The 25,357-nt window shown below is 35.2% G+C and overlaps 3 protein-coding genes and 1 long non-coding RNA gene across 4 annotated transcripts; 3 read left to right on the top strand and 1 right to left on the bottom strand.

Annotated features, from left to right (window-relative positions):
* Positions 1-679: 679 nt before the first annotated feature.
* On the top strand, positions 680-4,749 carry slc22a7b.2 (solute carrier family 22 member 7b, tandem duplicate 2). Its single transcript, XM_042742184.1, has 10 exons — positions 680-1,119; positions 1,216-1,319; positions 1,807-1,961; positions 2,116-2,284; positions 2,421-2,544; positions 3,001-3,110; positions 3,218-3,432; positions 3,560-3,668; positions 4,266-4,472; positions 4,574-4,749. Exons 1-10 carry the CDS (start codon positions 739-741, stop codon positions 4,665-4,667), a joined length of 1,668 nt encoding a protein of 555 aa, XP_042598118.1. The 5' UTR covers positions 680-738; the 3' UTR covers positions 4,668-4,749.
* A 900-nt stretch (positions 4,750-5,649) lies between these two features.
* On the top strand, positions 5,650-7,106 carry LOC122140151. The gene is made up of 2 exons (XR_006156851.1): positions 5,650-6,825; positions 6,921-7,106. It is a non-coding gene; the product is annotated as an uncharacterized LOC122140151 (long non-coding RNA).
* Positions 7,107-8,370: 1,264 nt separating this feature from the next.
* On the top strand, positions 8,371-13,271 carry slc22a7b.3 (solute carrier family 22 member 7b, tandem duplicate 3). Its single transcript, XM_042742183.1, has 10 exons — positions 8,371-8,856; positions 9,369-9,472; positions 9,604-9,758; positions 9,852-10,020; positions 10,099-10,222; positions 10,324-10,430; positions 10,948-11,162; positions 12,355-12,463; positions 12,606-12,812; positions 13,026-13,271. Exons 1-10 carry the CDS (start codon positions 8,476-8,478, stop codon positions 13,102-13,104), a joined length of 1,650 nt encoding a protein of 549 aa, XP_042598117.1. The 5' UTR covers positions 8,371-8,475; the 3' UTR covers positions 13,105-13,271.
* crip3 (cysteine-rich protein 3) lies at positions 13,163-23,324 on the bottom strand. The gene is made up of 7 exons (XM_019121067.2): positions 23,039-23,324; positions 19,781-19,875; positions 17,273-17,330; positions 16,054-16,194; positions 14,579-14,653; positions 13,961-14,055; positions 13,163-13,664 (listed from the first exon to the last, which is right to left on the bottom strand). The coding sequence occupies exons 1-7, from the start codon at positions 23,079-23,081 to the stop codon at positions 13,530-13,532; spliced, it is 642 nt and encodes a 213-aa protein (XP_018976612.1). The 5' UTR covers positions 23,082-23,324; the 3' UTR covers positions 13,163-13,529.
* Between the last annotated feature and the right edge of the window lie 2,033 nt (positions 23,325-25,357).

The following is a 25,357-nucleotide window of genomic DNA, read 5'->3' as shown; positions in this document are numbered from 1 at the left end:
TTGATATAAAAATATAACTTTTTTCAAACTCTTTCCAAACTACAAAACCTCATACCGTATATAGCCTTATATATAATCCATATATATATATATATATATATATATATATATATATATATATATATATATATATATATATATATATATATATATATATATATATATATATATATATTAATTCCTGTTATGGAAAAGCTGAATTTTCAGCAGCCATTACTACAGTATTTAGTGTCACATGATCCTTCAGAAATCATTCTGATGATTATGATTTGGTGCCCAAGTAGAAACCATATTTTTATTATCAGGATTTGAATCATTGTGCTGCTTTATATTTTTGTTGGAAGAACAGCATTTATTTAAAACAGAAATCTTTTGTAACATTATAAATGCCTAATGCTGCAATCAAATATGAATTTCTTTCATTCTTTAATTTCTTTCTTTTAAACCAGATGTCACAGTAAAGATAAAATTCATGTTACAAGTCAACAGACTGTGTCTGCCTTGAGGGCAAAGTTATGATAATCTCAGTATGACAAAGCAAGAATAAACATCTATTGTAAAATCACCACAATGTAAAGTTTCAACCAAAGGGTTTAATTTTTATAAATGTTTCACAAAGCTTTAGACATTCCCTCTGTTAACCATTTTCCTCCTTTAGAGTGTTATGACTGTGAGGTATAAGCTTAAGAGCCAGGCGAGACAGATCCTCAACCAGGTCGAACACAACAGAGCGCAAGGATGAAGTTCGAAGATCTTCTCTCAGAAATTAATGGATTCGGAAGGTTCCAGAAGATGGTTCTGTGCATCAATTTCTTTGGACGATTTAGTCTCGGGTGTCACTTCCTGTTAGGCAACTTTATTGCTGTTATCCCTTCTCATCATTGCAGCATCAGCTCTCTGGATGCTGACGAGATCTTTGAGAACCTGACTCAGGAGGAGAGACTGACTGTCAGTATTCCAGTGCAGGATGATGGGACTCCTGCTTCCTGTCACATGTTCTCTTATCCTCAATTCCACCTGCTGTCAAACTCCTCCAGCCCCTCAGAGGTTGCTCTAGTCCAGTGCCAGAATGGATGGGAGTATGACAACAGCATGTTCATCAGCACTCTCGCCACACAGGTTTCTCACAGGACTCTTGCTTTTTTATTTATTACTGATGATACACTTTGTACTTTTGTCAAGTTGTGACCTCTATCTTTTTTGTGTGTCTTTCAGTGGGATTTAGTGTGTGACAAAAGAGCACTGAGCAGATTAACAACCACCATCTTCTTCATTGGGGTCATGTTTGGAGCAGCTGCTTTTGGGAGCTTGAGTGCAATGTTGGTGCAGCTAAATTGGTTTAATGAGGTTTTTAAGGTTTACATAAATCATGAAAATGTTAGTTCAGAATTAGCAAAAACTACTGTAGCACAGTTGCTTAAAGGGATAGTTCACCCAAAACTGGCAATTCGGTCATGATTTTCTAACCCTAGTGTTGTTCCAAATCTGTATGAGTTTCTTTCTTCTGCAGAACATAAAAAATGAATGTAGGTAAACACCGGTTCAGCATTGATTTCCAATTATATGGGGGGAAAAATACTAAGACATTTCTCAAAACCTCTTTTTATATGTTCCACAGAAGAAAGAAAGGTCATAAACGTTTAGAACAGCATATTTACAATTTTTGGGTAAACTATTTATATAAATTAATCTCAGCTGCACTAGAAACACACTGGACATTTTTCCAAATAATCTAATCAATCAAAAAAATAATTGGGTGTTTGCATTTGAGTGTTTTTAAGTGGATACATGTCTGTTTCTGCTCAGGTTTGGGCGTAAGCCAATGCTGCTAGTGTCATATATGTTAGGAATGGGGTTTGGATTGTGTAGTACTTTTTCCTCCTCCTTCGTCATGTTTGCGGTGCTGAGATTCTTCACTGGATTCACCATTACTGGCAGTGTCATCATCTCCACTATACTCAGTGAGAATCACTCTTTTTTTAAATTGCTTAGTCTTTATAATTATTGTGGCTCTAAAAAAAGCACACAATAAGGTTTCTTAAATGAAGATCACTGTGTGACTGTAACTGTCAAAGTGATGAGTGTGTGTATACTTGTTGATTTGTTCTTCATCAGATGTGGAATGGGTGAGCATTGAACACAGAAAGCTAGTTGGGGTGATTGACAGCCTCTCTTGGACATTTGCCTTCATGAGCTTTCCACTGATTGCATACTTCATTCGAGAGTGGAGATGGCTGACTGTTGCCATCTCATTGCCCACTGTTACTGCCATAATCACTTGGTGGTGAGTATAAATAAACCAAACCTAAATAGAGGTCATAGAAAACATCTGAAAATCATTTTTCAAAAAGTAGCTTGCTGCACGTTCTCAAAATAAAGTACTTTACATTTCAAAAATATGAATTTTGATGTTGTTATAGGTGGGTTCCAGAGTCAGCGCGGTGGCTGATAGCTAACGGGAGGGTGGATAAAGCTCATTATTATCTTCATAAATGTGCTGTCATGAATCGTAAACAGGAAGTTACTGTCAGCATAAAACCTGAGGTGAGAGCATCTCATTGAATTTCCAGAAGGAAATCTAAAATTGCAGTTAAGAAATATATTGTATTTTAAAATACTAAAACTTTATATATATATTTTTTTATTAACAATGGCATAAAATTTCTCCCTCCTTAATAAAGTGGATGTGAAACAAATTGTTGAAAAATAAATAAATGTAGCTTGGTTCAATCCATCAGTTGTTGATCGGATGGAGGCAGATCTGAATGCCAGCTTGCTGTTGATTGTAAGAAAAAGACAGTTTTCAAGCAGACACGATGATTAAAGAAGTCTGTTGTTTCACAGAAAAACTAAGTCATAAAAATGGTTTAAAATAAAAATCTCAGTAACATGCATGAGAATTTAAAAGGAGTAGGGGACTGTATATTTTTTCCTTGCTTTTATTTTAGCATACTTTGCTGACATATTTGAACATATTTGTTTTTCTCTGTGTTTCTATAGAATTTGGCTAAAATCATAGTTACTGACAGAGGAAACAGGAAGTATTCATACCTGGATCTGGTTAGGACTCCTAAGATGAGGAGACTGACTTTACTCACAGGAATCACCTGGTGTGTAGTAAACTGTCAAATCACAAACACACACAACAGTTTCATCAGAAAAATGATGTTCAGATAAATCAATTTTTTTTAATTTCTGTTGGATTTTTCACTGCCAGGTTTGCTGTTGCCACTGTTGCCTATGGAATTAGTTTTAACATTTCAAGCTTTGGACTAAATATGTACCTCACTCAGTTTGTGTATGGAGCCATTGAAATTCCTGCTAAAATGAGCAACTATTATCTGCTGGATAAGTTTGGAAGACGTGTAACTCAGGCTGGATCACTGCTGTTTGTTGGAATCAGCCTGATGATTAACATATTCATACCCAAAGGTGAGAGCCATTACTTACTGACACTTTAACATGATGAGTGAAATGACAATGTTTACAGTTTCCCCATTGACATTTTGGCCTATGACAAGATCTAGTGCAACAAAGTTTTCTTTCTCTTACCATTCAGATAGGTCAGTGGTTCGTACGGTGATTGCTGTGCTGGGAAAAGGCTGCTCAGCCACGTCTTTTGGCACAGTTATTTTGTACAGCTCTGAGCTTTACCCCACTGTTGTCAGGTATGAAAACCAGTTTCATTCAAAACTGTACTGTAGTAAAAATGAGATCTAGTGCCAAAAGCTACACTACAATTGATTTTTTGAAAAATTGTTTGGGGTCAGTCAGATTTTTGAATCTGACTGGCCCCAAACAATTTTTTAATTTATATAATTAATTTTTTTAATATAATAAAACATAATTTATTCCTTTGAATGCAAAGATGAATTTTTAGCAACCATTACTCCAGACTTCAATGTCACATGATCCTTCAGAAATCATTCTAATATCTTGATTTGTTGCTTAAGAAACATTTTATTATCAATGTTGAAAACAGTCATGATGCCTAATTTTTTTTGTGGAAACTGTCATACATTTTTTAGCATTCTTAGATGGATTAAAAGTTCAAAAGAACAAACAGAAATCTAATGTAACTATTATTCAAACAGAAATCTGTTGTAACATTATAGATGTCTTTACTGTCACTTTTGATCAATTTATTGCCTTCTTGCTGAATAAAACTTTTGAACAGTAGTGTAAAACTGTAAATGGTAAATATATATATATATTTATTTTTTTTGAAGTTGAATTAAAAATATACTTATAAATGCAAAATATAGGCAAAATGGGATGGGGTATACCTCCTTTGTGGCACGTCTTGGTGTGTCTGTGGCTCCTCTAATCCTGCTGTCGGATGATGTTTGGAGCTATTTCTCTCAAGTCATCTTGTCTTCTCTTGGCCTCTCTGCTGCTTTTGTGGCTTATCTATTACCCGAGACACGAGGCAAGTGTCTGCCGGAGACTATAGAGGATGTCGAGGGAATCAGGTATGGTTATGTGAAAAAAATGATCTAGTTTGGGAAACTGAACCCTTAAGCATAATAATTTGCAGTTCGAAGAATGTTCATTTTGTTGTTTTAAATTACAGGAATGATGACTTGCTACTACAAGATAAAAACATGGATGAAAAAGAGGGCAGTAGGTTGAAATGGAAAGACAATTTAATTGTGCAGAATACATAACTGTAGTAGAACCGGGGGTTTTTTATCCACAACCCTATTTTTGTGTCATCTTTTAATTAAAACATTGAAAGAGAAATTTGAAGGGAGATGTTGCATGTTTTCCTCATTGTGATGTTTTTGTCAGACTTGTGTGACTCAATAATCCACATATTAAGGAATACTATAGGAGAAATAGCTCACATGCCTTTCTATTTTTACAGGGCAGTAAAACAGTGTTGGGGAAAGTTATACTTCAAAAATTAATGCATTACTATATTGTGTTACTCCATAAAAAGTAACTACACAGTGGACAATTGATGTTGAAAAGATTAATCAAAATTAACGTAAAAAAAAAGGTCAAATATGTAAATCAAACTGACATCAAAATCTTGACATGACGTTGATGTAAATTGAAAGTCAAACATATTACATAAACATTAAACCAATTTCAGTGTGGGATTAAGTTCCTGTTCACAACCAAATTACCACTGGAAGAAATTGTCGTCCACATTTAAATGGTTACAGCATCAAGTCTTGACCAATATTTGACATCAAATTGATATCAAGTTGCCCACTGGGTAATTTCATTACTTAGTTAATTTTTATGGAAAGTAATTCATTACGTTACTTTTGTGTTACTTTTTGTCATCAGGGCTGGGCTTGCTTATTTGTTTTTTAATAACAAAAAAAACTCAAAGTTATATTTTTGGCAACTGTCAAAGTCTCAGGCTGAAGAAAGTACCTCTGTGTTCATTCAGAACAGGACAGAAGAGGTGTCAGTGAATAAATTGGAAAACAAAGTAACTTCCATTACTTTAAAAATAATTTAGATTTAAAAAAGAATGCATAAGGTACTAGTTACTTGAAAAAAGTAATCTGATTACGGAATTCACATTACTTGTAATGTATTACAACCAACACTGCCTGGAAATGTACCAAAAAAAACAAAAACATGGATTGGTTTGGAAATTGTTTTATATTTTATTTAGAGTTTATTAGGTGTTATTCATCTGGGATAGTGGAAGAAAATATGTTATGAAACTTGAAACCTGAGTTTACTGTTCATTAGTCAGTAATCTGGAATCTTTCCCTAGTGCTTCTCAAAAAGTGTTTATAAAATGCAGAATGTAAGTCTTTATGTCTGTAGAGAAAGATTAATAAATTGATTTCTTTCTTTAGACCTATGCATACAACACAAAGTGTCAAATTAAAGGCATAACTTTGATTTAATCACAAGTTTTGTGAACCACAAATCCTTGCACAATGAGGTTGTTGGATATCAGCTGTCTGAAAGGTTTTCTAAAGATAGATCACTGCTGATGTTTGTGATTCAAACAAAAGTTAATCTGTACAAATGACCGTACAAACCCAATCTGTCATCATCACCTATGAATGTTTCTGCTTTTCTACTCTTTCTCTAAATTAATATTTAAGCATTTAGATGACAAAGAAATGGTTCTTGTTTTATCTAAGAAAATCCTTCTTAACACTAACCAACAACTCAACATGAAAACTCTGACAAAATTTCATTGTTATCGTCTCAACCGTACTCAGTAAGACCAGCTATGAGGTGAAACACATTACAAACTTTGATTTAAAGCAAATAAGTATTTGAAATTCATACAGAATTCAAAGGCAAGACTGTGCAACAGCTTTAATTTTAAAATTTATTGTAAAATGTGTATATTCCATGTACAGTTTGCTTGTTTCAAATCAGTCTGAAGGATAACCATTAGACCACACACTTGTTGATTAGGAACCATTTCACAGTGACACGTGCTCTCACGGACAATCGCGAGATCAAACTTGACTAGAGAAGAAAAACAAATAGAGGACAATCAATGTTGTCAGCTGGCTCTCTTGGTGCGCGTTCTGTTTCACAGTATAAAAAAAGATTATGGGTGATGTTCTCTGCTCGCTCTCATTGGCTATCGCGGGTATCACATCAGAGGCAGCCTCAGCCTGATCAAGAGTCTTAAATATCAAACATGATAGTTTACCTGCTTGAGGGAAAGGGTTGCCAGGTTTTCAAAACAAAACCTGCCCAATTGCTACTCAAAACTAAGCCAAACTATCCGCGTTTTTATCATCAATGTTGATAACAGTTGTGCTGTTTAATATTTCCAGAGACACGAGGCAGGTGTCTGCCGGAGACTATAGGGAATGTAGAGGGAATCAGGTACGGTTATGTGGAAAAACCATGTAGTCTATGTAATGTGTGTCTGGGAAACTGAACCCTTAAGTATAATCATTTGCTTTTGTTTTCAATTACAGGAAAGACATTGATGACTTGCTACTACAATAAATGGATGAACAGTAAGGCAGTAGGTTGAAATGGAAAGACAATTTAATTGTGCAGGACACATATTCTTACCACAGAGGATCTGTATTAGTTTCACTGCAAGACAGTTTCCAGGAAAAGTTACATTTTGCCCTGAGTAATTTTTTTTTTTTTTTTTTTTTTCAGAACAAGAAATAATTTGTGCCTGGAAACAGTGTTGGGGAAAGTTACTCTTATGCATTACAGTATTGCATTACTCCATAAAAGTAATGCAATTGAAATTATGGAAAGTAATGAATTATGTTACTTTTGTTTATTTTGGCTTGGGCTGGGCTTGCTTATTTGTTTATTTTTTTTAACAACAAAAACCTCAAAAGTTACATTTTGGCAACTGTAAAGGCCCTTTCATGCCAAAAGTGAAAGTAATAAGCCTCAGACTGAAGGAAGTGCCTCTGCCTTATTTGAAAATGTAACTTATTTGAAAAAGTAATTCAGATATTTCGCTGTAAATTTGAAAGTAATATGTTACATTACTAGTTACTGGAAAAAAAATCTAATTATGTAATTCACTTTACTTGTAATGTTTTACCCCCAACACTGCCTGGAAATGTAGTTAATAAAAAACAAAGCCAGGTTTGGCACTGGTTTGCTAACTTGTATGGAGAGTTTATTCAAGGTGCTTCATCTGGGATAATGGCGGACGATATGTTATGAAACTTGAAACCTGTTCATTAATCAGTAATCTGGAATCTTGCCCTAGTGCTTCTCAAAAAGTGTTTACAAAATGCAGAATGTAAGTGTTTATGTCTGTGGAGAAGGATATGAATAAAATTATTTCTTTCTTTGGGCCTATGCATACAATGTAAAGTGACAAAGGCCTTAACATTGATTTAATCCTCTTGATACAAGTTTTTTGAAACACAAATCCTTGTGAACCTGAAAGGTTTTCTAAGCCCAGATCAGTGCTGATGTTTGTGATTCAATGAAAACGAAAAGGTTAATCTGTATGACCATACAAACAACCCAATCTGTCAGTATCACCCATGAACCAGTATCTACTTTTCTAGTCTTTCTCTAAATTAATCTGTAAGCATTTAGATGGCATATTTTGCTAGTTTGTGTCAAACATTTATGACAAATAAACTGTTCTAATATATATTTATGTTTGAGCAAATCATGTATACTAGCCAAAGAGTGCTAGTGTGACAAAATATCATCTGTAAAGTAAGAAAAGGTGTCAATGTCCATGTGCATAAACCACATCAACTGCGCTGATGGCGAGACACTCTTTTACCAGCATTAACAACCAAATCACAAATCATTCACCCCCGCTGACAAGCTACTATGGGTAGTAGATTGTCTGAAGATATGGACACACACACACATTAAACACAAACTTACAACCACCGCTCTTTTTTTTAATGACCAAAGTACAAGATGCATCTGATTTCCAGTTACCTTAACCTTTGTTATCCCATAAAATCACACCACATAAACCAGGGATTTTGTAGGAAGACACTGAGGAAAGTCTGTGTATCAACAAAAACCATGAAGTTTGAAGATCTAATTACAGAGCTCGATGGCTTCGGCAGGTTCCAGAAGATGATACTTTGTATCAGTCTTGTAGGACGATTCACTTTACCGTGTCACTTTCTATTAAGCAACTTTATCACTGCCATCCCATCTCACCACTGTGATATCAGTTCTCTGGATGCCGAGGGAATCTTTGGGAATCTGAGTCAGGAGCAGAAACTGACTGTCAGTATTCCAGCGCAAGATGATGGGACTCCTGCTTCTTGTCACATGTTCTCTCATCCTCAGTTTCATCTGTTGACAAACTCCTCCAGCAGCTCAGAACTACCAGTAGTCCAGTGCCAGAATGGATGGGAGTATGACAACAGTACATTCATCAGCACTCTTGCCACACAGGTGAGATTTCAGTGAAGAAGGTGCTGCACTTTATAAACCCTTTCTTGCTAGGATGGGCCTGTGTGCTGAAAAATCCTGAAAAAACTTCAACTCCAAATCATTCGAGGATTGCCTTAAAGCATTTAAGTTTAAAAAAAAATATTTATGAGTGCTGTAAACTTTTTCATTTGAATCACTATAAACTATACTCAAATGCAAAAGTCCAAGATAACAAATGTTAAAAATACAAAACTAAATTATTTACTTCATTTAATAAATTTCACTATTAAGTTTTGCAATGTCTGTAAATATGACCTCCCTTTCACATCCAAAAAGAAAAAAGGAAGTTAGTTAATTTTGAGTTGTGATATAAGTTGTGATATGAAAGTTTGCAGGTTCAAGCTTCCTTCGGATAAAAAAGTCATTATAAAACTAGTGATATATTTCATCCACATATAGTTTTGAAAAGTTCATGAAGCAGTTCATTACAATTCCTTAAGAAAAATTATTTTCCATCTCATTTTATTTCAAAGTGGGATCTAGTATGTGATAAAAAAGGTCTGAATAAAGCTGTGACCACCATCTTCTTCGTCGGAGTGATGTTTGGAGCAGCTTTTTTTGGAGGCATGAGTGACAGGTGATGTTTCAAAAAAACAGAACTGTGTATTATGATAACTATTATGAACAGTTTGCATTTTTTGAAGACCGCCACAAGCAGGAAGTGTTCTGTATGAAAAAAAAAAAACCTATCTTTGGTTTGGCATGTAGATTTGGCCGTAAGCCGATGCTGCTGGTGTCCTATATATCAGGAATGGCTTTTACATTGGCCAGCATCTTTTCTTCTTCCTTCATCATGTTTGCAGTTTTGAGATTCTTTAGTGGATTCACCATCACTGGCATCGTTATCGTCTCAGTCGTACTCAGTAAGACCCCTATCTCAGGTCCTCAGATTATGATTGAATGAGAATATAAAGTAAAGTAAAATAGCCTTACTGTACATGCATCTCTTTCTTCAGATGTGGAGTGGGTGGACATTCAGCACAGAAGGCTTGTATCTATAACTGGCAGTATGGCATGGGCTGTTGGGAGCACCTCATTGTCTCTTTTTGCGTTCTGTATCAGAGACTGGAGATGGCTGACAGTGGCCGTCACGATACCTTTACTGCTATCCACAGTCCTCTGGTGGTAATGGACCTTGTATATTCTGTCAAATGAGTCAGTTAAGGGTAAGAATGTTCTATAGATCAAATGTCTCTGATGTAGGTGGGTTCCAGAGTCGGCTCGGTGGCTGATAGCCAATGGGAGGGTGGAAAAAGCTTATTATTATCTTCAAAAATGTGCTGTCATGAATCGCAAGGAAGAAGTTATTTCAAGAATCAAACCTGAGGTGAGAGAAAATGATATATAACAAGGGATTGATCCGTTTTTTTTTTTTAAACAATTGTCAGTCTGTAGGCTTACTACAGTATATCTCTGTCTTTCTTCTAGGCTCTCTCCATTATAGCTACAGATGAGGAAAAGAAAAATTACTCATACCTGGACCTTGTCAGAACCCCTAAGATGAGAAGATTGGCTCTTCTCACAGGAACCATATGGTGTGGAAATGAACCACAGTTCAACAGTATCTGCCCACTTATTCAGTGGCCTTGGTCTCGAAAGAACTTTTCCCATTTATTTTTTAAAGAGATTTTTAAAAAGTCTTTGTTAAAGAGTTAAAAGCCATGAACTAAACAGCCAGTTATGAGGTGAAACACATTGCAAACTTTGATTTAAAGCAAAGAAGTATTTGAAATTCAAAAGTACATGACTGTGCTAACAGCTTTCATTTTTTTTTCATTTATTGTAAAATGTGTACATTCAGTGTACAGAGTTTGCTTGTTTCGGTTCTCTAATTGGTGAAGATTTACTTGCAAAATCATAGGTAATGTAGTTTCTCTCAAGGATTCCTGCTATTAAATACAACTACTGTATTTATAAAATAATTTGAAATAATGCAGGCTGTTGGCTTCACTATAGACTGCACTATAGCCTTCAGTGGCACTAGATTACAGAACAAGGACAGACGTCAGTGTCTGAATAAAAAATAATCTACTAATGGCTTTTCACTTACAGGTTTTGTGTTGCCACTATGACCTATGGTATCAGCCTCAACATCACAGGCTTTGGACTAAATATGTACCAAACTCAGTTTGTGTATGGAGCCATTGAGGTTCCATCTAAACTGATAGTATATTACATTCTGGAGAAGATTGGCAGACGCAAAACTGAAGCAGGAGCTCAGCTGTTGGCTGGAATCAGCCTCATGATTAACATATTCATACCCAAAGGTAAGACTGGCAAAACCAACATATGATTATGCAATGATTATAATTACATGTACAAAAGTAATGTACTGAATATCTTTGAAAAGCAGCATTATCACTTTTATATGACAGATTAATAAGACTTTAAACCTGCAGACATCATTTCGGTAACTTGCTATGCTGCCATGTCAGATTCAGTGAGCCCGCTGTATATCTGTTAATGTTCACATCAGACCAAACTGCCTTCTAAAACACAGGAGAGAGCAGTTAAAAAATCACCAGAATGTATTTGGGTAACATTAAAAGTAAAACCATTCTGTGTGAAATAGAGGTGGTAATGGATTTCAGTAACCTTTAATGCAGCCTTGTCAGATAAGGTGACCCTGCTGTAGGCTATGTCTGATAGTGTTCACATCACAGCATAATGCTTTCTGGGATACAGAACAGTTAATTAAACAGCACCAGAGTGAATTTAGGTAACATTTAAACCATTCTGTGTTATATAGATAACAGATTTCAGTGTTATGCTGCCTTGTCAGATTTGGTGACCCTGCGTTGTCTGTTGCTGTTCACATCAAACCAAAATACTTCCTAGAATATAAAATAGAGGTTCACTAAAGTGATTCTGGAGAACATTAAAGCCATTCTAGCCATAATTAATAATCATTATATATGCAATCATGACAATACTCAATAGCACTTGGAAACCTTGTGCAATAACCATTTATTGATATTCACTGAATAAGCTAACCCAAGTAACGCAGCGTACAATAGAGCAATAAATAAATAAAAAATATTAGGGAGTACAGCTGTGTTTATTTTTATTTTTTTTTTTGGTGCTAACGCCTCCCCTAACGCTAACGCTATTTAATTTGAATGAGTGATGCTACCTTTCTGAAATGAGTTTTTCCAGGGTGGGATGTTTGAGATACGCCTCCACCTGCTGGCGTAATGATGTAACTGCAGGAACAGTCGCTTACAAATTTTAACTGAGAGACGCTGATTGGTCGATTAGATTCGTGGACCGACACTAACGGTTAATAGATAGAATGAAAAAAAAAGAACAGAAAAGAAGAAAAAACTGTAATGATTTAAGGCACGATATAACGGTGGCATAAGCGTATTAAACCTTAAACTTACCAGAAATGCCACTAGAGGATACTATATTTTGTTTATTGAGACATGATGTGTTCATTATCCTCTCTTACACATTCAGATCAGTGGGTTGGTCGTACTGTGGTGGCAGTACTGGGTAAAGGTTTCGCAGTTGCAGCTTTTTGTACAATTGTATTATACAGCTCGGAGCTTTACCCGACCGTCCTCAGGTAACAATTAAAAACAGTCAACATAATGATATATTTACTATTTGATATAAATGTAAAATAAAGGAGCACATATTTAACATTTGCACCTGTCATACATTTCCTCATTACATAACTAAATCATTTATTTGACTGAATCCTTCAGGCAAAATGGGATGGGATATAACTCGTTCCTGAGCCGTCTGGGAGCGTGTTTGGCTCCTCTAGTCTTGCTATTGGACAGTTTTTGGGGCCACTTCTCCCAGACCATCCTGTGTTCTGTGGCACTCATTGCTTCTGTGGTGGCCTGGCAGTTACCTGAGACACGAGACAGGTGTCTGCCTGAGACTATAGAGGATGTCGAGGGTACCAGGTAAGTCATAACATACTGTATAGTATTTTGTTAAGTCAACTATAGAAGACTTGTATTAACACACTGCTGAACACTATACTTGAGTAATTCTATTGAGCCAAAGAAGTAATATTGAGACCAAAACAGATGTAGGTGTGTGTTTAATCTAAAATAATCTGGAAAGTTTATATTGTGTGTTCATTAACAAAGTAATTTTTTTATCATATTGAATAGGAAAAATCTCATTAAAGATCATGACAAGCAGGAGGATGAGGAGAAAATGACAACAAATGAACCCAATGAGGACCACTGAGATTGTGTGCACATTCAATCCTAAATATAAACAGTTCCTCGAAAGAACAATTCCAAAGTTCTTTTAAAATATGTTTTATTAGTTACACAAGGATTTACAACTTTCTCCAGTGCCATGTAATAATTACAGGTATTTTCTAAGAATAAATGGATGCGTGAATGAATAAATGGAAATTGTTGGTGGAGTTTGTTTGTGAAAAGCAGTAAAATGAGAGAGAAAGTGCCCATGTATGTGTGCATGTTTGAGTGACTTTTGTTTAATTTTTTTATAAGATGCCAGTGGCCATTTCTGATGATCAGAATACATGCAACATGCAACGACATTTGCATATATCTATGTGAAAATAAATCTTTACACCTTACATTTTTTTTTAATATGTAAAAAATATTTCTGTAACAAATAAAAAAAGAGCTTTTCCTTGTGAATTAATGTTCGCTTGGCATTTCATTCTCTGCATTTTCTTTCTCGTAAATGTAACAGCCCACTTTACCAATGTTTACACCTTTTGGTCCAAAAAGATACCCATAGCAGGGCACATGGCAGTACGGGCTGCCCTCATGCTGCAGAAAACAGAGAAAATACTGCACATTATTAAGAAGTCTGAAGCAATGATAAAGCAATCATCATGGTAAATATTCTACAAATATATCATTTACATTATAGGATTTACATTTCAGATTTAGGTATTGTTTTAATTGTGTAATTTAATATTTAAAACCAAATAATAATAATAATAATACAAAAATGCATATAAAAACATCTCTATTAGAGTAGGGATGTTGAAGTAGCAAATACGTAGTAATTGCATATTGTGCTTTAATAGAAGTAGTAGGTTGTATGACACATTTGTGAGTACCTCTGCATGGCCACCAGGGGTCAGTGTTTTCTTGCACCTCACACAGCGAAGACAAGGCCTGTGCCAGTTGCGACCCAGTGACATCACCTTTTCAGCTGCAGCATTAGACCATGACATCACATTACATCACTGTTTTTAATGGTTATCTACACATAAAGAATAATATAAAATGTATATTCAGAAAATTAACAAAAAAGTATTTATTTTAAAATAATTTGATATAAAACATATGGAATATGCTAAATATAAATACATAATTTATACAATTTTACATATCATTTATAACTTGACAGTGTATGGCTAGAACATAACTAAAAAGTTTTTAAATGTTACACTTAAGTCTAATAAACTAAGAGTAACTATCATAAACAATAACTTATCGTTGACTTTCACCTTAAGCAATTTAAAAAAAAAAACATCTGTCTTGACTGACTGACTGTAATTCTTGATGTTCCCCTTTAAATGAACTCAAAATCTCAGAGTGGTCAGACCGAATACTGCACATATACAGCAGCACAAAACCATACACACTAACATTCAAAAATAGCAAAAAGCAACCAACCACAGACATTGTTATAAGTTGTCTGATGTGTCATAGTTTTGATTCATTGGACTCACCGAAATAAACTGCCTTTCCACAGCCGGGACACAGATAAGTCTCTCCAGCAAACATACGTGTAGGCGCAGTGGAAGCTAAAAACAAAAGCAAAACCTTTTATGCATCTGTATATACATTTGTGTGCATGTTAAAAGTTGATGAACTATTACTATAATTTCAGCCACAGAGGACAATAATTCATTCCTATTTTAAACATATAGGTGCTTTTCTGACTTGTCTCCTAGTATTTTGTATTATATTAAATAATTTAAATAACTTGTGAAGGCCAGATCCAGGCTGGTGTGATTAAAGCTGTGCTGTCTGATGTGCTTTGAGAGGAATCTGTGGCACTTCTGTTCACAAACCTACAAACTTTAAATCAACACTTCTGTCTCACATCAAAGATGACAAACTGTTACCAGTTTTAGATCCTAATGTCTTCTCCTGTGCTCATTTTATCATGGTGCTTGGCTCATGTGTTTGGGAAACGCATTACGTTCTGAGACATTCCTCCAGACGTTTCTACAATGGTCCCTAAAACCCTCCCCTAACATTCCTGCAATGTCCCTCCTGACGGAAAACACCTATTAAGGGGAAATATTTTAGGAAAGGAGCCAATCAACGAAGGCCATTAAAATTCCTCAGTGTAAAATCCCAAGGGGGTCACTTTAGAAAACCATCCTCCCACCCCTCCATTACAACACACACGTTTAAGCATTTCTGTCTCCCACTCTGTGTGGGAATCTGTGTATGTGTGTGTTAGAAGTGTTAATGTATAATGGAATGTGGGGAGCAATGCAGCCTGGATTAGTGTGTCTATATATACACATACAGAGGCTAAAAATAGCATATGGACACATTTGGACACTTAAGTCACCATTAACTATGAATGAATGTCATTTCATTATAAGAGAAAATATCAAATCAAGAGGCATCTGCAGTCAAAAGATGCTAGACCTTTTCCCAGGAATAACGTCCCTTTTCTTGGCCAATTTCAATTACTTTTAACCAACTGATATCAAGGTGATTTTAGTAGATGTAGGAAGTCAATTCCCTTCAAGTTCAACAGATGTCCCACAGATGTAGTTCACGACATTAACTCAAGACATTCACCACTAATGTTTGACAACCATAAAGTGTCTAAATGCTTAGATGTCATTTTTGACAGTATATTATGCAAAACACTTTCGCCTCAGAGTATAAGAATAAAAATAAAAAGATAATTGTGACTATATCTCAGTATGATATATCATCTGTCATTTTGATTCTAACTAGATATATCTCATTTTTTGTTGCTTTTTATTATTTATTTTAAATACTGTTTGATCATTTCAAACCTTTTTGTAAAATTTCTGCTTGAAAAATGTTTGTGATACACTGATACATAGCAATCTTTTATAACATATCAAATGAATTTGCTGTCACCTTAGATCAATCTAATGTGTCCTTGCTGAATACAATTATTTTTCCCCCAGTAGTCTATGTCTTACAGTACCTTTAGGCTGATTAAAGCTGATCTGTGAGCTGGTCCAAGGTGTGGTGGGCGAATTGTCTGAAGGGCTGCTACATGATTTGCTGACCGGTGTCTGAGGAGGTGTGTCGTATATGTAAGACCCCGCCCCTCCAATATTTACACCTACCAATGAGAGGACAGAACAGTGAGTACCATTCCATTACTGAGCGAGGAAGTGTTAATGGTTGATAAAGCTCATATCAAAGTGTTCAGATTCTCCTAATGTAGATAGCAGTAGACAAAAGCCAAAAATATCCTCTTGGGATCCTGATAAAATGGTATATTACAACCTAACACAAGCATATTCTTATGTCTGAGTTTGCATTAGCATAAGCTTTACACTGAAACCTAGCATCTTACCAAACACTACATTTTCCTACTTCTCTACACACACGCACACACACAAACCTCAGTCAGCCACTATGCATGTCTCTCTTATGTCATTACTGGATCTGCTTTAACTCTTCTGGTGTCTGAGGTGTTTAGGTGTTTAGGTGCTGAGGTGTGTAATCATCTCTCCAGGTCTGTGTAGTTTAGATGTATCCCATTTAACAGACACAAATCTCCACTTTACTAGCTGATTCTGTCAATTGCTCTCACAAGGAAATTTTCTAATTAGAATTTCAAATAAAGGTACTGAATGAAATGTCCCTGTAAGATGTTTAAACCTGATAGACCTGCTTTAATCTGGATGATTTCAACCAACATGATAGGAGATATTTAACAAAAAAAGCTCTTTTTAAACTTTTTTTTTTTTTACATTTTCTGTATTTTTTTACATAAAAAAAAAATATATATATATATATATATATATATATATTTTTTTTTTTTTTTTTTTTTTTTTTTTTTTTTCCAGACTGCAGGAAATAAACTAAAATGGATCTTACAAACCCTTTTTTGTCTTTCTTTTCTTTTCTTTTCTTTTCTTTTTCTTTCTTTCTTTCTTTCTTTCTTTCTTTCTTTCTTTCTCTCTCTCTCACACACACACACACACACAGGATAATGTTTCTAGTGGTAAGTGTACTGTCTTTGCTTGGAAGGTTATTCTAAAAGTCATTGCAAGTCAGATGTTGCTAAATGAGCCCTGATTCAAACCTTTATTTCCTGTACAGGAACACACAATCGCATGAAGAGCAACTAGCACTAAAGGCCCAAAAAGACTCAAAAGGATAACCTATCAGTAGCAACTTATTGTACATACCTTTTGGTCCAAAGAGTGTTCCATAGCAGGGTTTATGACAGTAAGGCAATCCATCATGCTGTGTGTGACAGAGACAATCTCTTTTATTGCATTTGACTTTTGTTTTTATTTACTTAGAATAATTTCTTATTTCTGTGTAGCTTTGCTGCTTACATGTCAATACAACACACTAAATCTAATGAAATGCAGAAAATAATTTTCCCAATTCGGTTAAAGTGCTGACACAATCTGAAAAAAACAGAAATACTCTGACTTAGCAATATTACAAGGCTTTCTATAATTTTTTTTTATTACTAAATATTGAAATTTGTTCCAGGCACTCAGGCAAAGTAAAATTATCATAAGTATGTGTGTATGTGTGTGACAGAATGAAAGAGAGAGAGGCTTGTATCGTGCTGGATTCATTAGAGGTCTTTGTTTATCCTTCTGTTCCTTCCTGCTCCTCCCAGACTGCATAAAAAGACCCAGTCAGGCTCAAATTGGGATTGAAATTCAAGCCTCCTAACACACACACACACACACACACACACACACACACACACACACACACACACACACACACACACACACACACAGAAACACGCCTCTATTTTATTGTGCATGCGTTTTAGTGCATGTGTGTGCACATAACAGCGCTCTTAAAAAAACATAAAGCCAAACTAAAATGCTAACACTGCTGAGTGATACATATTAGGAAAATACGTTTATTTTTACATTTACCATCAAGGATTTTCAATGTATATTTTATATAATAAAAGCAACATCTATCTCAGCATCTCTGTTGTGACATGAGCTACAAAATACAGTTTACATTCCCACTGAGAGCTGTTTCCCAAAATATAGAATTAGGAAGAAAAGGCAGTCGACACCTGCAGCGAGTGAACACCAACAACATAACCTCCTGCTGTTTTGAAGACAATAAGAGAAAAAGAGCACACACACAATAAACAGAACATACTGACTGTAATAAAAGAGTAACAAGACTAAATATATCCTTCAGCAAGACAATGAAGAGCTGTTTGTCCATCCATTTTTATCAACACAAATGAGAAAGCACTAGAAAAGACAAAACCCTCCTTCATTTTAAGTCAGAACTCACCTTATAATTAAACTAAAGTTGTGGGTGACTATTCTGTTTGAGTGCATGCAAGCCCGAGCGTGTTGAGAGAAAGAGAGAGAGAAAGAGGGAGAAGGAAGAAAGGAAGAGAGGCAGAAAGGCAGACAATTGTTTTCTGGTTTGAATGGACACTTATCTTTGTCCCTCTATTGTCCTTGTAATAGTTCTGGTAAAGACCCACAGTAACACCAAGTGTGGGAGAGGAAGAGCATATGCTTACAGATATACCTACTTGTGCAGTAAAATGATTTGAACAGGACTAGCTGTACCGGACTAAACATGTGTTTTAAAATGACAGATTACTGCTGTTTCTTTAGGAATTTCACTGCGGTTAAGAATATTATGATTTACATTTCCTCTAAGAGGCAAGTAGCAGTAAAGCCTAAGACTAAAAGAATCTGTTTCACTTCCTGTTTCCACAGCCAGTCAGTCTTCCCCCTGTAGTTCTTGTCAATCTCTTTTCTCTTTTATACTGCAAAACTGACTGTAAAAAGCAACATCAAGCACTTTTGTAAGGAGGACCGAGGATATTTATTTCTTGTCCTTTCGTTCTTTGCCATTTTGACATTCAGGGTTCAAAAGGAGTATGGGAATGGCTTTATGTAACAGTTTCAAGAAAACAAACACGTAAAATGTTCTATCCAATATTAAATAGATAAATAATCAATATATATGTAATTGTAATCTCTCCCTGACAGTCAGAGAACATTCCAGACAGATCCAATGAGGTTACTATAAATACTAAAATCTGTGTTTACAGTCATTGTAGGACTTTCGATTCCTCCACAAACTTCTACTTGTGATGAGTGACAAGTCTGCGGGTGAAATCCAGACTTACAAAGGAATGGATGAATGATTGTTTAACCCAAATATGGAAACTAGACAACTCTAATCACTGAACAGGAAAACATCTCCTAACGTATCAGCCAGGACCCTCGCACATGTCAGTTCAATATAAAAGAGAGAGGAAACAAAGAAGAATGAAAAAGAACAATGAGGGGCACCCAAATAGAAGTTGACAGGGATGACCTACAATCAGTGTCAGTTCAATGGTTTGAGCTTGTGTGATCGCCTGCTAAACTACAACACTGTGGATGTGCAGCCTTCACTCCCAAAAACTCTGCTGATGCATTCAGACCAAGAAGTAGGACATACTGAATCTTCTGGGATCCTATCTGTGCTCTCTGATCAAAGTCATCAGCACTGGAGTCAAACTGGTCAATTAGATCAAAACAGATTTTTAAGGAAATGCAAATATTTAATGAACTAAACACTGAAATTCACAAGGAAATAAACAGGTAAAAAGAAAGCAAGAAAGAAAGGCACAATGACCAGAGAGAGATTTCCTTAATGTCATCTCAGTATGCAATATCAGCTTTAGTTTTGCTTACCTCCGCATGGCCTCCCGCAGACAGAATCTTACTACATCGTTCACATTTCAGACAGAAACGGTGCCAGTTTTTCCCCAGAGAACTCACTTTCTCAGCTAGAACAGGGAAAGAGTGTAATGTGTTATCTGATCAGCGTGTGTGATATATAATGCTGAGGTTGACTGCTTTAATTGCAGTATTACACACAGTTAATAAGACTGCAAATGTCATGTAGTGATAAACTTCTGTTTGGCTGCTTTGCATGTCAGTCAAACTTTCATGGTTGGTTTTTGGCCAGTAAAAGCTGCTAAGTGGACCAGACTGAATGTTAGTCAAAAAACTAACTTGGTATGAATAGCAAGTTTGTTCTATTTTTCTGAAGTGAAAGAAAATATAACAATAAGAAAAATAGAAATATCAAGTATACGCTGTCATTTAAAAGTTAAGGGTCTGATTTTTTTTGTAAACAATTGAATACTTTTATTCATTAAGGATGCATTAAATTTATCCAAATTGACAGATCTTTTGTAATATTATAAATGTTTTTACTATTTCAAATAAATTCTGTTCTTTTGAAGTTTCATTAATCAAAGAAACTAAAAAAATTATCACATTGGAAATATTAAGCATTACAACGGTTTTCAACATTGATAAGAACTGTTTCTTGTGCAGCAAATCAGCATATTAGAATGATTTCTGAAGGATCATGTGACATTGCAGTAATGACTGCTGAAAACTTAGCTTTACTATCACAAGAATAACTTACATTTTAAAATATAAATAACATAAGAGACTACTTTAACATTTAATAAATAACATTAAATAAATCTTACATGCTCCAAATGATTGAACGGTAATGTACTTAGAATCATTATTTATATGACTGACTGTTATTGTTACTGCAATTTTGTGTGTTTGTGCATTCATATCTGAAGAGATATCTATAAACAATATTTACAAGGTTTTTTTTAGGGTGGAGTCTGCATCTGTGTTTTCAGTTGAACAATGCAGCATCAAAGGAGAGGAAGAACAAACTGGACCATCTGAAGAAATGCTTGAAATAGAGATCCCGTTTCAATCCAAACCCTGCTGAGTCAGTTCTGCTCCTATCAAGCGGATGTCGAAAAGTGCATCTTATCTCTGACCTTTCTGATCTTCACAAGCAGTTTTTGTGCACAATGAAACGAACAACCACTTTACTGATATTTCAAAAAATAAATAAAAAAATCATTAATTTATTTAAACATTTGGGGTTAGCAATTTTTTTTCTTTTACTTTGTTCTTTTGAACTTTCTGTTCATCAATGAATCAGAAAAAGTATTTTGGTTTTTACAAAAATATTAAGCAGAATTGTTTCCAAAACTGGTAATAACAAGAAATGTTTCTTGAGCAGCAAACCAAAAAAGGATCAGGCGACAAAAGACTGAAGCAATGACTGTTAAAAACTCAGCTTTGACATCACAAAAATAAATGGCATTTTAAAATGTATGAAAGTAGACAACTGTGATTTAAACTTGAAAGAATATTTTATAATATTAGCAGTTTTACTGTATTTTTGATCAAAAAAATACACTCTCTTACCCACCTCAAATATTTGAATTTCAGCCAGCTTCAGTATATTTAAAATGTTTTACAACTTACATTGCAATAAAAACTGCTCGCATGTGTTCACTCACTCATAAACAGCTCATGAATTAAAAAACAAAAACAAAAATCAATAGTTTGCTATGAGCAAACACACAGTAAACAGTCATGGACTTTGGAGCACATGAGTGAAAAAATACAAGCAATTCAGAGAAAAACTCACGTGTCAACATTCCACAATCAATCAATCAATACGCATATTTTCTGCAGTTATAATATACCTAGCAAAAGAGCTATGATATGATATAAAAACATTTTCCAGGTTGACATTGTGCACTATGCATATGGGGGACTAAACTCACCTCCCCAATGCCCTACACACTAACTAGCCGACATTCCTATGGTTTCTCTCTCTCTCTCTCTCTCTCTCTCTCTCTCTCTCTCTCACACACACACACACACACACACACACACACACACACACACACACACACACACACACACACACACACATTCCATCACTTAAAACTAGTCAGGTCAAACAGAGAGCACACTGACTCAGACATATTCAGAAGTCTAGGCTCAGTGGGGATATCAAATCATCAAGCTCCTCTTCAATGCAGCCAGAAAGAGAGTTACTCCATCCGCTAACCTGCAACAGTAGCACAACAGATCCGCTCACTTTGTTCAAGAGTCCCTTGCCAAATTCTTACGCAACACCGTCACCCAATTCTCTTTTCACGAGCTATGGCATTTACTAGCCCCACGGATACTGGATGTCAGGACAGAATACTAAACAGGAGCCGACAATAACGGGACAGACTAGAGAACATCCTCCAATGCGGCTGTGGGAGCGTCAGGGTCACTTGTGCTTGACCTTTAAATAACAATACTTAGTTTGCACAAGCTGCAGAATTAACCATCATCTTCTTCTTGAGACTGACAGTCTGGGGTGCTGGAGATCTCTATGCTGTACGCAGGAAAAATAATAATAGTAATTTTGAAATTAACATAGGCCTATTATTTTACCCTAAATCTTTTCCTCTGACCCAGTTAAACTAACTAGATTCATTTAACTCTTTTCCAAAGGCACATACTCTTCATGTTTTTCAAGGACCACAAGACCATATTTGCAAAAAATACAAATTCACTATTGGCAGGAGTACTGATCTGTACAGCAGAGAATATTAGTATATGGAAATTAATAGTCATATAGATCTCTGAGAACCCAAAGTGAAGAAGAACATACATGGTGGACTGTTGTTATAAGCATATAAACACACACACACACACACACACACACACACACACACACACACACACACACACACACACTACCACCTACAACAACACAAATGATAAAGTATTAATCCGATGTGTTGTTGATCTATTAAACAGGATTTAAGACCCCGAAAAGAAAACAATGTGTTCAAATCACACTGATTATAACCTAATGACTGTAAAACAAACACATACGCTTTTCAAAGCCTTGTTATGTAACTCTGTCAAGATTTGCAGAAGTGAATTCCTTTATAAAAATCTTAATAAAAAAATTCCCCTGACCTTTTGTCACATATTATAAATGCCCTGCAATATGAGTAAATTAGTCCAGTCCAATGATACAATAACAAAGAAATAAACTTGACTTGTAAAGTGTCATCGGCTAAATGATAAATCCAGTGGAAAAACTCTCACCGAAAAACACAGTCTTATCGCATCTTGGACAAATGGACGTCATTCTCTAGAAGAGTCTTGTTGTCGCGCAGGTTCGGTTCTGTTCGTCTCTTTTCGTTTCGTCGCCTGTCCCTCAGCGCCGCTGCAGCACACTGTGTGCAACACGAGTCGCGCCGCGGCGTTTATTTAACTTTAAACAGCCTCCGTGCTTGTCTCATGAATATTAAATACATTGCGTGACGTTACCCCAGTAAACTCTGATTGACTGAAAGGTAGCTAATCCTACTATACTGAAGGCTCGGCTTGTAAATATTAATTAGGAAACGTGACTGGACGCCCCAAGGTTGCCAGGCAACGTCAACTTGACCTTGTTAATATTCATAACCTTCGCCATAGTGGGATTGGTTGCGTGGCACAGTTACGCCGCGCATTTGCTTTGACCAGTGAGGAATGTTTCTTATACGTCAATCAAAAGAAAAACACACAAAGATACCCATCAAACTTTCCCGTCTTCCCAAGCTTGTCACAAAATAAAAGTTGTTGTTTTACTCTGTTTTGTATTTTGTCGCAATGAATCTCGAGACATTAAGTGAGCGGCATTAAAACAAAGCATTCGTAAAAATCTGGAGAATCTGAGAATAGGTTTCGTGGTATTTTAAAGGCGACATAAAGGATGTAATTCTAGCAGAATGTGATTTTATGTTATTTTCATTATCTCTATAGGGTTTCATACTGCCACCTGGTGTTTTAGATCAAAACCACAGTACTGACAATCTTTTTCATTTGAAAGATTTAATAACTGGTCAATAGTAACTGGCACTGGTCAATTTTGAGATTTTAGTGTATTTTACTTCCATAAAATGTTTTTTTTTTTCAGACTAGTGTTATAAAAACATTTAAATTGTTTATTTGATCACAATTAATTACAGTAGCCTACATTTTCTCAAAATAAGTTTCCAGTTTTATTCATATCATATCTATATTCTGAAGTTTTTTTTTTTTTTTTTTTAATTTATTATAGTTAGGACAGGTAATTTATTCTTTGCCTGATTTCTACATCTTTTTACTATTTATTTAACATTTTATGAAACAGCAAGAATGAAATAGAATTTTGAACCTGGCTTTATCCAGTGTTCAGATTTCTGTTCTGGGAATGTAATCAAATTAGTGCATATTTAATGACTTCATTTGCATAATTAAACATACAATTTCAGAAAAAATGTAAAATGAAACACTTTCTTAATGTAGCCTGCTGTGATTGACCTTGGTGGAAATCTGTTAGTTAATTAGAGTCTTGATGCATAATTAAGTTTTCTTTCAATTTTTTTTAATTTTTATTTTTTATTTTTATTAAGCACATTTAAGTGACCCAAAAATCACCATTTCACCGAAATATTGTTGTTCCAACTTCAAAACACACGAGTTTCTTTCTTTCTATGGAATACAAAAGGAGATGTTAGGCAGAATGTTAGGGACTGACAGCCTCAGGCAACATTCACTTTCTTTGCTACTTTTTTTTTTCTAGTGAATAGTGTCATTCTGTGAAAGGCTGTCATTCTACCTAACATCTCCTTTTGTGTTCCAGTAAACAAAGAAATACATATGCGTTTGGAACAACATGAGGATAAATAAATAATGACAGAATTTTCATTTATGGATGAGCTACGATAAACCCAAACTTTGTTGGGCTAATGTTTACTAAAGCAGAAACTCTGTCCATCAGTGCTCTGGTCAATTCTTCTGACTGTTTACAGTAAAGAAAATGTAATTAGTACAGTCTAAACAGATGCATGTGAATGATGGAGGCATCAGTAAATGGATTATCAACTACTGGCATCACCACTGAGATAATAGATGATCTCATTCTTGTGTCCAGATGGGGTCATAGGTCACCTCATGAGAGACAGCAATCCATGGTACCAACTGTTTAAGTCACAGCTCTCACATGGTCCATTACATAACACTGTGCATGGACCTTATACCCTCAAATGTAGCATTAATTTAAGTCAGTGTTATAGTATTGTACATTTAATATATCTGTGTATTTGCATTAATTTATCTCACTGTTTTAATTGCTTTGTTTTACTTGTATATTTATTTGTGATTTTTTTTAATTTATTGTTATCATTGTTGAATACATTTTCTGTATTGTTTGATGAATAAAAAATTAAAAAGAACAGCATTTATTTGAAATAGAAATCTTTTGTGGTGTTAAAATGGTACTGTCATGTTTATTGTCATGCTTGATCAATTTTAAAGAATCCTTGTGTTTCTTTCTTTCTTTCTTTCTTTCTTTCTTTCTTTTTTTTTTTTCTTTCTTTTTTTATTTGTTTTTTTTTT

Source organism: Cyprinus carpio, chromosome B17 (genome assembly GCF_018340385.1).
Source record: "Cyprinus carpio isolate SPL01 chromosome B17, ASM1834038v1, whole genome shotgun sequence".
Classification (NCBI taxonomy): Eukaryota; Metazoa; Chordata; class Actinopteri; order Cypriniformes; family Cyprinidae; genus Cyprinus; species Cyprinus carpio.
The sequence above is the reverse complement of the archived record's forward strand: the minus strand, read 5'-3'. Positions and strand labels throughout refer to the sequence as shown.